The sequence below is a fragment of the Medicago truncatula genome, chromosome 7 (assembly GCF_003473485.1).
Source record: "Medicago truncatula cultivar Jemalong A17 chromosome 7, MtrunA17r5.0-ANR, whole genome shotgun sequence".
NCBI lineage: Eukaryota > Viridiplantae > Streptophyta > Magnoliopsida > Fabales > Fabaceae > Medicago > Medicago truncatula.
In genome coordinates this window covers 48,002,427-48,019,670 of record NC_053048.1, presented here as the reverse complement: position 1 = coordinate 48,019,670, position 17,244 = coordinate 48,002,427, and the positions used below count along the sequence as shown (strand labels likewise).

The following is a 17,244-nucleotide window of genomic DNA, read 5'->3' as shown; positions in this document are numbered from 1 at the left end:
TAACCGAGAAGCAAGAAATAAAATAGAACACAAATTAATTGCAAACCTCTTCAGAGGAAGAGGTCTTTGTGGGAATAAAAAGAAACAATGATTATGTATAAAACTAATTAATTTATGCACATAAATCTGAAAATGGAGTATAAAGAATCTCATGGATAATTTCAACTTACCATGTGATGAACCGAAAGAAAAATAATAAGAAAATAAGAAGAAAAGCATAAGATAATAAAAGAAAATGACATTAGTGTGAGTTTCAAAGACATACTTATAGCATCTGAAAAAGAAGATCTACTCAATAGTTGTGAAAATTGAAACAGATCTAATCTCTTTCACATGTTAGCAGCTGCATGTAATTTACACATAAATGCAAATCCTATAACAAAAATTATAAACCAACAATTTCCAGTATGACATAATACCCTCATTATGTTACAACCTTATAATAATAATAATACAAAATAAAATAAATAAAAAGATAATAATGCAACATTAATCTCCTAGCTCTTAAATTAATTAGTCTTAATCTTAACTTCTTGCATCTACCTTGGTTTGCTTCTCAATGCTCAGAACGCTCATGATGACACAAAAGCATGGCGATGCAACGGCGAAGAATGTAGAATTTTGCACGCTGTTTCTTGACCAAGTGACTACACTTTTGGCCAAAAGACTTGCACGGATCACACCCTTCTTGTTCTTGATGCTGATGAGTACTATTTTGGTTCCTTGTGCTGCTAATTTCCTTTACTGCCATGAATGATATTCTTCTGGCATATAGCAGTGAATCTAGTGGTAGAAAGTGGAAGAAGCATGGTAGCTTCAGGTTCCACTATAGGTATTTATATATATATAGAAGCAAAGAAGAAAATTTTATCTATGGTAGTACACTTCTAGATCAAGTATGGACTGTTACTATTGAAAAATCACCAGTTGTCAGAAACGTATGAAAATAGAATGGGCCTAGGTTTGCCAAATATCAAATTTTACCACTCCTAGGTAGTACTAATTCAATTTCATCCAATGCTAAGGTATATTTTTTTTGGTGGAAGTTAGAAAGAGAAATTATCATTGTACTATTCAATTTGTGTTGAAATCTTCTTTCTAAATGGAATTTAATATTGATAGTGTAAAAAAGTTGTACACCGTCAAAAAAAAAAAATAACATATCACATTTGTGAATTTAAAAGTACTTATGATTAAAGTTAAGAGTTGTTATTATAAAATTCTTTAGGTTGGCGGTGTCAATAAAATCACTTCTTATGAAATTTCTTTTCTAGACTATTATTGGTGGGACATTGGTCCATTTGTTATTAGGATGACTTTCATTGGAAGGGATTAATTCTTCCAAAGTTTTGGTTTCAAAGGCTAGAGTTTTGGTTTCGTCTCCCCTCGCCTTTTTGTTCTTTTTTCTTTATTTATATAATATATTATTAGTGTGTTGTTGATGATAGATGGTAGGCGGGGTACCAACATAGTTGATTGATGTGTTAGTTATCGTAATGATGTCTTCCATGCTAGTTTTACACTAAAAAAAAATTAAATTCTTCTAAATATTAGATGCACAAGATAAGGATATAATGTCCATAGAAAGAAAAAAAAAAGACAAGGAAATAATGATAAAAAAAATTGGACAATAACTTATCTCTTATTTTAAGAGTGAGAAAGAATTTTGGGATTAAAAGCTAATGTTTCATTCAGTACTTACTCATTTGCCTACTTAGAAGGATACAAATACTGGCCCATCAAATGTAAATGCCTCATATGTGCAATAAGATGGACAAGGCTGGTGGAAACTGCATATTTATGGTTCCTACTTGATCCCTTAAGAATTGTTTTTTGTTGTTAAAATCTAGTAGATATAAGCATAATGGGGTTTAACTTTTTCTTCTAGTTAGTTGCATTATTGTTTCTATGGAAACAATGACATGAAATTTCCTTGATGAATTAGGATACATATGTAATGTCCGGGTCATTAGTCACATAATGTCTCCCGCGTGCTCAACTATTTCATCTTTTGGCATTTTAAGATTCCTCTTCTACTTATTTGAGAATATGAATTAAAATTGAGAGAAACTTTATGTTTGATGAACTCAATTATAGGTTCATTTGGGGTCAGTGTGATGATAATAAAGCAAAATTTGAAGAGCTTGGTGATGTGGACACAAGTTGATAGCCATATCCCAAATTATGGAATCTAATAATGTTTGGGAAATGTTAGCAAGGACACTTGATAAAAAATTTAAAATGAAAACTTTACTTTAGAAATTGTGCATTCAACACATTGAAACAACAAAAAGTAATTTTTTCAACATAAAATTTATCAATCATTTGTAGTTTTGAATCATTAATAAGTGACATTAATGTTGGCATGAACCATAATGTTTTTGCCAAAGATAATAGGAAGGTGGACTTACAAGAAAGTCACATGCAAAATTTGATGTCTTCTTCATAGGACCTATCATGTGTGTTTAGTGCTTAGCCTCTCTTGAAGTTTTTTTATTGACAAGAAGCTTGTCTTGAAGTTGAATAGCCTTTTTTAGGTTTGAAAATACCACTTTTACGAGGGCCCTACATGTAGAATAATCCAATTAATACTATGAGCTTTTTAGTGCCTTGGTTTGAAAAGATGTATAAATTTCCTTTTAAGGATGATAAGGTTAGGGAAGCAGATTTCCTGCTCTAACAACAGGGTGCTGTAAAGCATCTAAGCTGTCCGATCAAAATTGTATGGTCATGATATTTTAACGGTTGTCAATTTTATGGTTAAAGATACAAGAGAATAAACAAAACAATGATATTTGTAAACCACTTTTACCTTTCTTTTGACTTTTTTTTCTACATGGATAGAGATTATATATATATATATATATATCAAGAATTACATACATATAAATAGAAGGTAGGCATATAACAAACTACTTCATTAGATCTTTTTGGATGACAAAATCAATCTTCGTAAACATAACATTCATAAATCTAGAAGACATGATATTAATTGTGTATATGTCATTTGATTACCTTATAGAAATTTAGACAAGTCTAGTATAACTTAAACTCTATCACGTATATTTGTTCAAAAAAATTCTATCACATATATATTTGTAAGAGTATGGTAAATAAGAATTGAAGAGATAAGCAAATAAGCAAATACTGTAACAATGTATTTTCATGCTTGTGTATAGGTTATTTGATTACTGCCGTGCTTGTGTAAATAGCTTTATTAAAGGCTTATAGCATAAACTATAAATCGTTTTCATATAAATGCTTATGTATAAGCTATTTTTGTAACAAAAATCAAGTAAAATCAACCTTTTTTCATATGAACTATAAATCGTTTTTAAAGACTATTATGGAGAGCTTCACAGTTTATTAAAATACTAACTGCATATAAACATGCCATAAATTATTTTCTTAAGGTCTCCCAAATAGTTCCATTAGAGCTTGTCAAAAGATACACTCAAATAAGCCAATTCAAACATACTCGTATTTCTTCTAGGTTAGTCAAATTTATATAACTCAAAAATTAATTGATATTTCATTTTATCACCTTATTTTTCGAGTAATGTATATTTTTCGAGTAATGTATCACATTTTCTATCAAATATATACTTATGAATATCAAAATTATTATCACATATTCATAATCTAAAATATGATATATATATATACGATAATCAATATAATTGCTCAACCTTGGTGTATGCTATTGATCAACTATACTATTAAGTCTACATATGCATCAAGTTGTTGACTAACAAGGCACTGCTTGAGCTTGTTCAACGCTTGGCTCTCCAATTGTCTGACCCTCTCCTTACACACACCCAACACCTTGCCAATTTCTGTCAAAGATTTCTCATAACCATCTTCAATACCAAATCTTAGCCTGAGTACCTTCCTTTCTTTTGGAGGCAAAATACCTAGGAGGTTGCGTACATGGCTCCTCATTAGTTGTTTTGCAACACATACATTTGGGATCTCAATTGATGAGTCTGCAGTAATCTCCTGAAATTATAATAAGGTTTTGGTCAATTTGGAACATTCATAATACAAAAGAATCTTAGCCTGTTAGTAGTATCTAAGCAATAACGACAAGCAAGCATTATACCCGTATGTGAGGTCGGTTACAAAGATCAAACTGTGTCATGGACTCATCATACACTTGCTCTACCATGGATCATATCTCTAGCAGGCCCAATAAACAAGGCCTAATATAGTTCACTTACATGTATTAAATAGAATAAGGATGAACGTTTACTACGATTCGATTCTTTATGTTGGATTACCCTGGGAGAGACTAGGCTCTCTAATTTCTAGAGGAATTGTTAAATTGCAGCAGTTAATTTATTAATTATGTTTACATCATGTTGTAATTCCCCTGTTGTGTAACCACTCTGTTGGAAAGTTATCCAGAGAAGTTCAATAATAATTCAAGTACCATCTCCATAATTCTATCTATTCCTATTCATCTATCAAAGATCTATCACTTTCTTAGATAGTTTCTCCAACAGTTAGTTTTTCTAGGTCTTGCTATGTCTAACGAATGGGTTACCCTATATTTGATCTACTCTCTCTATTACATAAATTTACAGGTCTAGTTCACATAGCCCAAACCACCTAAGTCGAGATTCAAGCATCTTTTCTACGATAAGTGCGACCCCGACTCTCTCTAATGTTGCCATCCGTAATCCTATCTCTTTTCAGTATTTCAACACATACAGTGCAATATTCTCATCTGTTATATTGAGTTTACTTTCGTGCTGCCATTTTATCTCCCAACACTCCGTCACTTGCAAAAACAGGCATACCATAAAGAGGTGCATATTAACAGGTCAATACTTAAATGATCCAACTTCTGTAAGGAACAAAATAGAGTTGTGCGACTTGAGTCCAATCACTGCCACATGCATATTTAGTAGGTTTTGTTGATGATTTAATCTAGTTTAACCTGAGGATCAACCTTAAACAAGACCAACATCGCATTTCACAAGACTTAATACCTATACAATGTATATATATGGTTAAGAGAGAAACATACTTAAATATATGATTTGGTTCAGCTACTCCCAAAATACTAAACCAAAAGAATGATGAATGAAACCAAATCAAAACCAAACCACCTGGCTTTGTTTAACTAGTTTACTCAGTTTGCTTGATACCCTTGTGTTTATGGTAGTATGTTATGCTTCCCAGGTTTATCTAATATAAATTGTTGGAATATGATCTAGCATCTCCCTCATACCATTAAAAAAGAAACTTTTGGCTGCTGCTGATTGTTGCTTTCCATCACCCACAACAGAACTTAATACTTGTGCAAATTTGAGATGGTTCTTGTAGTCAATTACATTTTGGCTTTTTTGAAATTAGATATCCTCGAATATGTTTAAACAGTTATCAGCGCAAGCAAAAAACTCGGTATAGACACTCGCCACTCACCAGTACAAAATGGGGAGTTGAACAACATTCAGCTGCTCTAAACAATCTATATCAATACATATGTTTCCTTTTCACTGTTTTCAATTTTTAGATCTAGTAAGTGACATCATTGCAGGGAAAAATTGATATTTACTTAAAAGGCCCTACCTGGAAAGTTGTGTCCGAGTCTGCCCATACAGCTCGCTCCATCGAAAGTGGAGTTCTTGTAGAAAATAGCAACATTTCCAACCTATCTACTGTAATTCCTACTCGCTTTGCTATTTCTTCTTTGGTGGGGTGAAGATTTCCTTCTTTAATGTATGATTTCTTTGCTTCCGCAATCTTGCCCAAAAGGGCGTAGAAATTCTCCTGAAAATAATATGCTGATACCATGTTACAGAAATAGAATCGATGTTTGCTTTATTACAAATAACATATTAAAAAGAAATTAATGCAATGGTAGTTATTTTATTGGATGTCCATATACAACAATTTCATGTCTACCGACAATCCACACTTCAAAATGAGAAAAGCTTGGGACCCATTTACTTCTCATGTTTCTTGTTTTCATTTCCCCTTCAACTAACAAACATAGATTTAATATTTTCTTCTACAATTATTTAAAACACTGTACTCATTGTTCTAAAAATACATTATTCTTATCTTGCCTTCCATCTTTTCTCTATCACAGTTGTTCATTACATGAGAATTTCACCCTCTTTCCTAGCAATTTAAAACGAAGACAAATTTTAAAAAATGAAAACTGAACAACACTTTTAGAAAGTAAACAAACCCAAGATTTTAGAAAACTAGTTAAGGAAATGAACAGATTGGTTTTACCGGCAGACGAATTGTTTTGGAATGCAGAAATAAGGCCCTCCTTATTGTTTGCCTTATCCACCAGTAAGCATAAGTACTGAACCGGCAACCAGCTTGGGGTTTGAACTTTTCGACACTCCTCATAAGGCCCATACTTCCCTCCTATGATATTACCATCAGAAAATGAATGTTAAAGATGTAGTTGTTAATCACGCCATTAAGATAATTACTGCAACAGTTCTAAAAAAATAAATAATAGAGATCATTTCACAGAAGATTTTCTCCTACAACTGCAGCTCCAACTTTAGCCAAACATTTATCTTGAGGTTTTTCTTTGTTTAGAAATAATTTAAACAGCCATTGGTAGTGACGATACCTGCAATAAGTCCTGAAGGCTGAGACCACGCCCCTGGTAATATTTAGCAATGTGAACTACCAGGCGTAAGTTGGCATGAATCAGTTTATCTTTGCTTCTGTTACCACAATGAAGTCGTTTCTGAAGGTCACGACAGCTAAGGCCCACACCATCTGCCCATTCAGCCAAAGTTGGTTCCCTTCCAAAATGAGACTGAAGTTTGATCTTTGTTTCTTTCAATTTAAATAAATCCTGTTGCATATAACAAATTATGGCAAAGAAGATCCTTAATTGAACCAACAAAACATTTTAATGAAATATGGAATTCTGAGTGACACCTGTATTTGAGCAATCAATTGAGATTCTTCTTCAATGCTCAAAAGTTGCTTTGTTTCAGGACTCCATAAGAACAAGCGCAGAGCATGGTTTCCGTCAAGTCCTTCTTTCAACTTTTTCTCTAAACGTAACCTTCTTTGTACATTGGACTTTTTAGTAAGGTACATTTCGTCATCGAGAACTTTTGAGTTAGACACTTTTCTCTGTTTAGATCGTCTTTCTTTAAGCCGTATTGACCTCACGATTTTGTTCTTTCCAAGTGAAGAGTCGGCCAGTCTGAATCGCAAATTTTAGGCATGATTCTCAACAAAATAACATATAAACAGATAAAAAGCCAAATCAAGGATGCCAAAGCTAGAACTAACCCAAGAGGTAGTGAATCATCATCGTCAATTTTAACCAATTTCAACTCTTGAGCAACTGCAGCGGCTTGTTTTGAGGCTGATAGAGCTTGCTTAGCAAGAGTAAGTGCATCCCATTGGAAACCATCAGCAGGCAGCATAGTTGAAGAAGAAGAAGAAGAAGAAGAAGAAGAAACAAAATCCTCTTCAGGTGAAGAAGCCAATCTGTAGTAATCAATATACAAAATCTATTAAAGAGACAACTTTGGTTGTGCAAGCATGAGTGCTAATCAAATATATCTTACAAGTTCTGTAAATGACACCGAAGATGCAACTGATGCATACAGTTATGCACGGACACATCAACATGGCCATCGCCATCGCCATCGCCGGTAATGATTTTCTCACAAATAGAGGTCATATCTGTTACCCTTGTGTTTAAGGTTGCCTAAATAGTAGATAAATTGATAATGTAGAAAGAAAAGATAAAAAGAACATTGAACATTACACTGTCTTCTTTACAAGTAAAAATGTGAACCTGGGGTGGTTTGTTGTCTTCATTACACGTATGAAGTAGCGGCTTATACTCATCGCGATGCTCTTGTAAAAGAACGGAGGTAGGAAAAGTAGTAGGCCAAGAAGAAAGTGCAGGAGCAGCTTGGTCATGAGGAGGCATCATAACTGCACAAAATATCTTGAATTAAACAGAATTAGAATAACAACATAAGCATAAACAACAGTACAGTACCTGAAGGGGAAGGAAGAATTCTAGAAGGGAATGGTGTAGACGGAGAAAACATAGTGTTGTTCTTCACTTCCTTCCTTAGTAGTTAGATACAACTATGTATGTGTATGTGTATGTTTTTCTCTACTTTGTACTTTCCGAAGAATAAGGAGGTATCAGATGGATAACAAAAAAAAAAGGTTTTGTTTTCCACACTTTAACGCTCAACCTCAACTTCTTCAGAGAAGAAAAAGAAAGATATTCTTTCCATTTCTCAATCTAATTAGATTATATTAGAATGAAACTGGGTCACTCAGTGCACAGATCGGGTTCTAAAGCCCACAATGAATGTCGAGCCCCAATTTTGCAATTGTGTTTTGGGAATGAACCCCACGAGTTATCAAGGTGATTGTAAATCTACTCTTTTAGGTGAACATCTTGAATATACTCAACTTTTCATAGAAATGTATTTATTCTCTAATTATTTAATGTCATATCATTTTTTATATTCAACTATTTTAAAATAAGTTTAAATTTTAAATTAATTTTATTTACAATAAACAAAGGAAAATGTTATCTTTTGTCAAAAAAAAAATGTTATCTTAAAAATGGTATATTATACTTTTTAATTTTAAAAAAAAAAAGCTATTTTCAATGTCAAATTTGTCTTTTTATTTTATTTTTAATTGTTTAACTAACGTATCTAGGGCACGGGTTAAGGGTGCGGTTATGGTGCATAAGGAAATCCTTATGTACCCTGCATAAATTTAGAAATGGTTTTCGAGTACAACTCACAGAAACCATTTCCACAGCAAAATGGTTTTGGCATAATTTTATGCAGGGTGCTAAAAATCCTTATGCAGTATGCTGGAAACCATTAAGTACATTTAATGGTTTTGGAGTACAACTCACAGAAACCATTTCTAAATTTATGCAGGATGCATAAAGATTTTCTTATGCACCATAACCGCGCCCACGGGTTAATGGGGTTGAGTTTGGATGGAAAAATGACGGTTTGGATATTTTGTCCTTGTCCAGTAATATCGCTGCTAGATTCTCACAAGGATTCATGGTAGTGATATTGGAGTTGTATTCTCATAAATTAGTTCTTTTAAAACACTGCTACAATCATTTTAGTGTATCTTATAAACAGTTCCCCTTTTGCTGAATGGTCTGCTTTCCAATAAAAGCAAAAAATCTATATATCTATTTGAAAATTTTGTATCATGAGTTAGGGTGTGTTTGGTTCAGCTTTGGATAGAATTGATTATGACAGAATTGATTCCATCAGAATTGATTTTAAGATAATTGATTTATGTTTGAATACGATAACGTAGAATTGATTAAAGAGAATGAATGTTGTTTGGATAGTTTTGATCAAAATTGCTTTTGAATGTATAATTACTAAAATGGACATAGCTAAATAAAAATAATTGGACATAACAGTTGAATGTATGTGCAGATCAATGTAAATATATTATTTAATGTAAATAAATAATTTTTTCTATATATTAATTTAAAAAATAATAAATAGATCGTTAAACCAATTTTTTTTTGACAAAATATTTGTTCTTTTATGATAAAATATATTTAAGTTAAATAATAATAGTTTTTTTAAAGAAAATAATAATAGAGATGGTTGGCAAAAATGATAAAATGTAGCGTAAAAGAAAAAAATACAACAAATCTGGAAATAAATACAAAGAAATAGAAATTACTAAATTAAGATAATTAAGTACAATATAGTCCTAAAATATAAGTTATTAGAATACTAAAAGCATGAAAATAAAAATTAGAAATAGATAATAGAATTTAAAGTGCAATAGAGTATTAAAATATTATTACAAAACTAATTTAATGTGTATCATAGTACTAAAATATTGATATAATAATTTAAAGTATAATACTAATTAAGATTTCACGTAAAAAAAAATCGATGTGGTTGGAGAAAGGGTTAGAGAAATTGATGATAATTAGGAGGGCAATGATGTAATTGATGACAATTAAGAGGGCAGTGATGGAATTGAGGGTGTAGAATTGATTCTAGAAAAGTCAGAAGCTAGGAATTGTAGCTTTATGGAGAATTGTTTTTGGAGGATAGAAGCAATTATGAAAAGGCAAACCAAACATATTAGAATGTTGTAGAATTGCTTCTAAATGTACAAAAGCCAAACCAAACAGACACTTAATAGATAAGTAATGGCAATTTCCATAGTCGATATTTAAATACCATTAGCAACATACTCTTAAAAACATACTTTTTAATACACTTTTTTTTCAATTAAAATTTGGAGAATGTAACTAGTGCCCCAAGGGCATTTGTTAAGCATCCAAAATAAATAAGTTTTAATAAAAAAGTTGTCTAACCATTACTTGATCAAAAGTAACATCTTATATATATTTTCAAGATAAAATTTCTATTTATAAATCCCTTAACCATTACCTTAAGAGCACTGGTCAACAAGAACCTTAAAATTTATACTAAAATAAAATAAAACTAATATGAGTTGAATTTTGACACTCATCATTAAAATTTCACCCTGAAATTTAAACACCGATTCACATGTGAACATATAGTCATTTTTACGATGTCCATGTTTTGTTTTAACTAGTACTTGTGTTTTATTTCATACATTATTCACTAATATATGTGCAAAATATTCAAGTGAAAATTGTTGTGTTTTTTCTCAAAGCGTCCGGTAAAACATATGTTATATGTGCATATCAAAAACTAAAAAAGAAAACTTGTTCTCTAATGTGAGTATTGGAAACTTGGAATCACTCTTGCAACAAGTCGAACCCTAACATAACACCGAAACAACGTACTAGTACTACAAAAATGACAATATCTCAAATATAGGTAAATATAACATTTACACTTGTCCCTAACATCAAACTCAACGGATCAATGAGCATCTTTAGCTAAATAATTTGTATAACGTTTGAGAGATAGATAGATAATAAAATAAATCTTTTAAGGTAAAGGGATCATAGCAGATTCAAAACATTGAAATGTTTGCCACACGGTGACGTGAAAGGATTTTAGCTAAGTATGGCCACTATGCGTTTCAGAGTTCAGCTTTCATAGCCTCCAGTATTTCCTTTAGGATATTATCTTCTGAATCATCTTTTGATTCCTGCTCAAGACTGATAATATCTATTGAATCATCGCCACGCTTCAGCACCTGTAAATCAGTGCCAGCAATAGCATCTTCAAGCCCCTGAAATATTACGTACAAAAAATCATACCATAACTTTGGTTATCGAAACATATAAAAACATATGAAAGAAGAAAAAAAAGGCATAATGAAGTCAGTATCCCAAAGATGTACCTTGGCAAGGATCTTGACAGCATTCACACCTTTGATTTCTTTGTGCCGGATATAATGAGCCTGAAATTATACCACCATTACATAGAAGAAGATAAATCTGGATGCTGGAGTTCATTGTATTTACAGCAAAGATATAATTGGCAATTGCCAATAGCATACATCAATGAGGAGTTCTCATTCATTCAACCCAGTAATATAAGATTCGTAATGTGCAAGAAACTATTTGTCAATTGACATAGTTTATATGATTGGATAACCCTCCATAATATGAAGTATGAACGACTATGCTAGCTGGAACATAACATTTATGGTTTTTGGCAAGTCTGAACATAATCTCAAGAGGGATCGATCACCACTTAAAGAATTTCAATAACTAACATGAAATATGAGTGAGCGAATCCCAAATATGGATTTCAACACGTCATGAAAACTAAAATGCTTTTTCATAGCTTGAAGAGGGGCTGCATGCAGTCACGCACCAGAAGAGCAAGACGCATGGTACAGGCATAGTAGTCAAACAAAGTTTACTGTGAAGATGTTATTGCCTTGAAGCCTAGATCTTAAGGTCAGTTTTGTTAGACGGCAGAATATCATAATTGGTGAACAAGAGTTAAAAGAATGCATATTAGATTATAATCATGGATGAGGATAGGATATTATTACTTTTAACCTAAACTTCCAAATGGGTTTAAGTTCCAGACCTCTTGGTCTTGGTCAAAACCTCAACTCAGAAAGTTTACTACCATTTAAAAGAGGTTTAGCAATGGGTTTGAGTTCCCACAGATAGAGCCTTCATGCTAAGCACACAAAAGATATAAATAAATGTAGGTAGGTACCTTAGCGTCAAGTTCCTTGTGTGGAAGAGCTGTCCATAAAGCTAGAATTGAGGTAAGAATTTGGCCCTAGAATAGAAAGTTGATTAGGGAGAGGCAGAAGGTAAGTAAGTATTATTAAAAAGATAATAGAATGAAAGAAGCTTGCCTGAGTTCCGCATAGAGCAATTTGATCTCCTACATGAAGAACACCATTAACTAAAACAACATTGATAGCGGTTCCATGGCCTTGAAGGAGCTTGACATCCAAAACAGTACACTAGCAGGCACAATACAAACAAATAAGAATAAGGTAATGGTTTAACATGGAATGATAATTACTAATAAATAATAGGTAACCTGCAACTGATCCGTGTATGTAAGTTGATTAAGCATAGTTTTCTGGGTCCACTTAATCAATTCTGATTTGATATCTGAGAGTCCTTCGCCACTTATTGCAGAAGTAGGCACAATGCTGACAGTTTGTCGTAGGATATCATTGTTATTAAGAAACATATCAGCTTTTATCCCATATTGTTTGAACTCAGCAATAATCTTTCTAAAGGTAGATGAGAAAAGTTTTTGAGCATCAGAAGACTGTTGGTGATATGATTTACGAAATGGAGCATTGGGAAATGATTTCCATCCAGAAATCTGATCAATATGATTCAAGGCAACAATGAAGTATTTGTTGCGGCTATGTAAAAGATCGATTGATTCAACAGTTTGTGGTTGTAAGGTGTATTTATTAATGTCAACAACAAGGATTGCAATATCACATAGAGCTGTAGAGAGAGACCTTGAAACAGTGAGAAGTGGTTGGCCAGGGGTGTCAATAAAGAGTAAACCAGGAAGTCTGATTGATTGATGATAGGGTATCATTTCAAAGTATGTGGCAGAATTAGTTATAGTAGAATTAGAAGGAGGTGGATTAGGAACTACTTTACCACGCATATAATCCAGCAGCGTAGTTTTTCCACTCCCCATATGACCCAACATTGAGCAAATTGGAGCACGGATAGGGTTCTCAATAATTATAGAAGCTGCTTTTGCAGCTGCAAAAGCTTCAGCCTCAGCAGCAGCCCTACCAGCCCTCGCCGATTTCGAATTCATTTCATCAATCAAACTCAATAAGCTATAATCACCACCTGAATATGATGAACTAGCTCCTTTACCCATAACCGTAATCGAATTACAGAAAATCACAACAATCGACCCAGCTTTTTCCTTCTCAAATTAGGGTTTCTCAATTTTTTTTGTTCTTCGCGAATTTGAATTGGTATATTTTTTTTTATTTTTTTTTAAGTAAGGGGGTGGATTGGGATTTCAAAAGACTATTTTGGCAAACAAAATCTTGCAGATTTTAAAAGACGATTTTATCGGATTTTAAAAGACTTCTTACAATCAAAATTTTGAACACCAAATTTTAATGGATTTATAACACAGATTTATAAAGATTTCAATAGACTTTATGAAATTTTAAGATTTGAGAGGATCACATGAATTCTTAAGAAAAATTCAAAATGACAAGAGGGAATGAAAAAAATTATGAACTTAAAATATGAAATTGACTAATAATAACAAGTTACTACTGTCAAATTTTTTTTACTCAAAATAAACATAAAATAAAAATATTAATATTACTAATAATAATAACAAACTAGAATGTCTTTCTTTGTCGCTCGTATCTTTAAGGAAGGCAATTGTGCTGATCAATTGGCTAATATAGGTCTTAGTTTGAATACTCATTTTTTGTGGAATCATGTTCCTCATCAGATTGGAGAAGCCTATATCAGAAATAGATTAGGGTTGCCTTACTTTAGGTTTTGTTAATCTTTGGAGGGTTTTGGTTGTTTGTCCCCCCTCTTTTCTTGTATCTTTTTTAACTTTTTATAATACATCTTCGGGCTTGCTTCTTTGGCAAGTTTCCTTTGCTTAAAAAAAAAAAAACAAACTGTTACAAAGTAATGTTTGGTATACTAACAATAACAAAACAGTGTGATAAAAAAAACAAATAATGATAAATTAGAAGAAAAAAAATTGACTTACAAAAACGTAAAACTTTTTTTTTTTGAGAGGAACAAAAACGTAAAACTAAAAATCTGTAATATTTACTGTGAATGTAATAAGTTTAAAAAATTTGTAACGTTTACAAGAAAAAGGTTTATAAATAAGCATGGTGAACAAGGAATAACAGTAGAATAACAGCAGTGAGGGCGTATGAATAATAACAAGAAAAAGGTGTAAGTGTGGTATGAAGAACAAAACAAAAATTATGGGAGTCTCTAAAAGTCTCAAGAATATTTGTGAGATTGTTGAATGAACATGTTATGTGTATTTTTAGTTAAAAAGTCTTACAAAATCCACTCTATAAAAGAATCTATTAAAATCTATATACTTTTGAATACCACCGGACATTTTTTTAAGTCAGTCAAAATCTCATTTGAATACCACCAGATTTCGTTGCCCTGAACAAAAAGTCATGATTATCTGGATTGAATACCACAAGATTTATTTATATTTAATAAAAATCTTGATTGAATACCACAAAACTTTTTTATTTTTAAAAACGCTTTTAAAATCTCATGAAATTCCAATTCAATACACCGTCCTAAGGTAAACAACCATTTCACCTTTGTATTGTATTTACTCACCCATACCAATTTTGACTAAAGTCAATTTGCCACATGTTTAAAACCCCCCTCTTACTTATCCCAAATAAAAGCATTTCATCCTATTATATTATACTCTTAATTCAGTTTAGAAATGGAAGATTTCAACTTTTTTTATTATAATTATATATTTTAATATTAGAGTAAAATTGAAATAAAAAGTTATAACTAATTTCATCCTATTAATTTTTCAAATAATGGGAAGGTAAATTTATTCCGCTCCATCATAGAATACTCAAACAATAGAATGAATTCTCTACTCCATTTCATTATGTTCCTCTCCATTCCATTCCGTTCCTTTTCACTCCGTTCCGTCTATCAATCCAAACGGAGCCTTAAGTTTCATAGAAGTTGTGTGTTTAAGTATTGGCACTAGTTTCTTAGACAACAATGAAGTTATTATGAAGTTACTCCCTTTAACATAAAAAAAACCACTTGGACTAACCCATTTAATTTCTAAACTACAAATCTTTAGAGTTATAATAAATCAAAAGTGGTGAAAGTAGTATTAATTAAATTTATAATTGAAAAAAAGTAATTAATATTATATTGAAAAATGAAATAGATCAATTACTTCGAGACAATATTTTCTTTTGCAAATGACTCAGTTATTTTGAGACAATAAAAATATAAGTGTTACCATTAGTAATCTCTTAAAACTCAAAATATATTTTATTGTTTAAACAAATAATATGAGAGATATTCAAAATGAAATTCCCTTAGAATTCACTCGTGCATTGTACGTCTAGTACAGGTTTAATGAAAAAAAGAAAAAAAAAAAAAAAACGTTACTATACTTTTTTGGAGTGTACTTTTAATGTATATCAATTGCAAAAAGATAAAAAGAAAACAGGGTTTAGATTGTGAAGTATTTGAACAATTAAACAAATTAACAAACTACTATGATTTTAGTTACATGCAACGAGCATACTATGTTTTACTGGTGTACAGAGCATACTATGTTTCAATGTAAAAGCAAGGACGTTGATGAAGTGCAATTATTAGTAAATAAAATCACATATTTTCTTTTTACCACTAATTAAATTAAAAGAGAAATAAAAAAAATATGAAATATGCCCACAACCCACGTTTACCCACTAAAATAAATAAATAGAAAACAAACTAAATAATGGACTTAAAAAAAAGTAATGATATAAGGTGCAATTCTACTATGTGCGAACGATTCCAAAACGAATTTTGACGAAACAAGTTATGCACGGTGCTCCTGCTAATAATAATTCACTAATTTTAATTTCGACCGCCCCCTTGAATTGTGTGGAATGGGAAAATTATGTTATTATTATTATATTATTATTATTTTTCAACTCCAATCACCTTTGTGGCTAAATGGAACGACATGTTCCACCACGAAAACACACGAGAGAGCACAAACTGACAATTACATATATTTATTTAAATAATAAATTGATATAATTGCTAAAAAAAAAAAATGGATATAATTAAGGCTGTTAGCGGAAATCACGGATAATACATAGCGTTGTTCTTCGCTTTCATCGATTTTTCTTTCGTACAAACTAGGATTATCCTAAGTAATGGGGAGTTAACTTGATTTGTACAAATTAATAGTATCGGTTTTTCTTTTGTATCAATTTTGACTAAAGTCAATGCATATGTGGCAATCCACATCATTTAAGTGAGGTGCCAGTTAAGACTATCCAAAATATATTACCAAAAAACAAAGAAACAGGAAAAGAACAATGTAAAAGAGGGGGGCCAAACCAAACCTCTTTAGAAGTTTACAAACCTAAAACAAGGCAAACCAAGCCTGTTTTGAAAGTAAAAACTTCTAATGCACATAGGGATCTCTAGCCAAATAGTTAGTATCAAGTGAAAGACCAAAATTAGCTAGTGCATCAGCACAACTATTACCTTCTCTATATATATGAGTTACCAAGAAGTTCATGGAGCTGATGCTAAGCATACAATTAGTCCAGCGGTTTCTGAGTCTCCAAGGAACGAGGGAGTGATTTTTGAAAGCATTAACAACAAGGGTTGAATCAAATTCCAACCAGAGAGAGGTCCACTGATGCTGCACTGCAATCTCTATTGCTCTCATAGCCCCTGAAAGTTCAGCATGGTATGCACTACCAATACCAGTGTTTTCAGCAAAGCAAAGCAAGAACTTAGCGTCTTTGTCCCTGAAGATTTCACCACAGGATGATGACGTGTTGGTTGCTGAGCCATCTGTGTTGCACTTGATCCAATGGAAGATTGGAGGGTGCCAGACACCCAAATACAACAATTTGTTCCATCCTCAAAAGTGTATCTTCAACCTTCAATCAAGCCTTTTCTGATTCGCATAATCGAATCGATTATCTTGAGATTAATTCTTGTTCAATGATTGTTGTGTTTCAATTTGTTCAATTTCATCACTCTTTCTTTTCACACATGTGCTCCTATTCTTCCCAAGCACAAATAATGTC

General features: G+C 32.0%; 3 protein-coding genes and 1 non-coding gene across 4 annotated transcripts; all 4 read right to left on the bottom strand.

Moving 5' to 3' along the window:
• Window positions 1-223: 223 nt before the first annotated feature.
• LOC11420965 (uncharacterized) lies at window positions 224-968 on the bottom strand. The gene has a single exon (XM_003625626.4). The coding sequence runs from the start codon at window positions 749-751 to the stop codon at window positions 557-559; it is 195 nt and encodes a 64-aa protein (XP_003625674.1). The 5' UTR covers window positions 752-968; the 3' UTR covers window positions 224-556.
• A 2,619-nt stretch (window positions 969-3,587) lies between these two features.
• Window positions 3,588-8,271, bottom strand: LOC11432370 (RNA polymerase sigma factor sigF, chloroplastic). Its single transcript, XM_003625625.4, has 9 exons — window positions 8,009-8,271; window positions 7,799-7,941; window positions 7,566-7,708; window positions 7,285-7,485; window positions 6,922-7,195; window positions 6,605-6,835; window positions 6,250-6,390; window positions 5,578-5,778; window positions 3,588-3,999 (listed from the first exon to the last, which is right to left on the bottom strand). The coding sequence occupies exons 1-9, from the start codon at window positions 8,058-8,060 to the stop codon at window positions 3,712-3,714; spliced, it is 1,674 nt and encodes a 557-aa protein (XP_003625673.1). The 5' UTR covers window positions 8,061-8,271; the 3' UTR covers window positions 3,588-3,711.
• A 2,518-nt stretch (window positions 8,272-10,789) lies between these two features.
• On the bottom strand, window positions 10,790-12,214 carry LOC11431886 (uncharacterized). Its single transcript, XR_005643191.1, has 3 exons — window positions 12,153-12,214; window positions 11,317-11,376; window positions 10,790-11,205 (listed from the first exon to the last, which is right to left on the bottom strand). It is a non-coding gene; the product is annotated as an uncharacterized protein (transcript).
• A 4,393-nt stretch (window positions 12,215-16,607) lies between these two features.
• LOC120577086 (uncharacterized) lies at window positions 16,608-17,122 on the bottom strand. The gene is made up of 2 exons (XM_039828018.1): window positions 17,095-17,122; window positions 16,608-17,005 (listed from the first exon to the last, which is right to left on the bottom strand). Exons 1-2 carry the CDS (start codon window positions 17,120-17,122, stop codon window positions 16,608-16,610), a joined length of 426 nt encoding a protein of 141 aa, XP_039683952.1.
• Between the last annotated feature and the right edge of the window lie 122 nt (window positions 17,123-17,244).

Bases quoted from the DNA above. Each gene is read 5' to 3' on its own strand.
- LOC120577086 (XM_039828018.1), bottom strand. From the start codon at position 17,122: ATGCGAATCAGAAAAGGCTTGATTGAAG. The intron at 17,006-17,094 runs GTTGAAGATACA...AGTGCAACACAG, and splicing joins CAGAAAAGGCTTGATTGAAG to ATGGCTCAGCAACCAACACG.
- LOC11420965 (XM_003625626.4), bottom strand. From the start codon at position 751: ATGGCAGTAAAGGAAATTAGCAGCACAAGGAACCAAAATAGTACTCAT.
- LOC11432370 (XM_003625625.4), bottom strand. From the start codon at position 8,060: ATGTTTTCTCCGTCTACACCATTCCCTTCTAGAATTCTTCCTTCCCCT. The intron at 7,709-7,798 runs GTTCACATTTTT...TCTACTATTTAG, and splicing joins AAGACAACAAACCACCCCAG to GCAACCTTAAACACAAGGGT. The intron at 6,836-6,921 runs GTGTCACTCAGA...TATATGCAACAG, and splicing joins AATTGATTGCTCAAATACAG to GATTTATTTAAATTGAAAGA.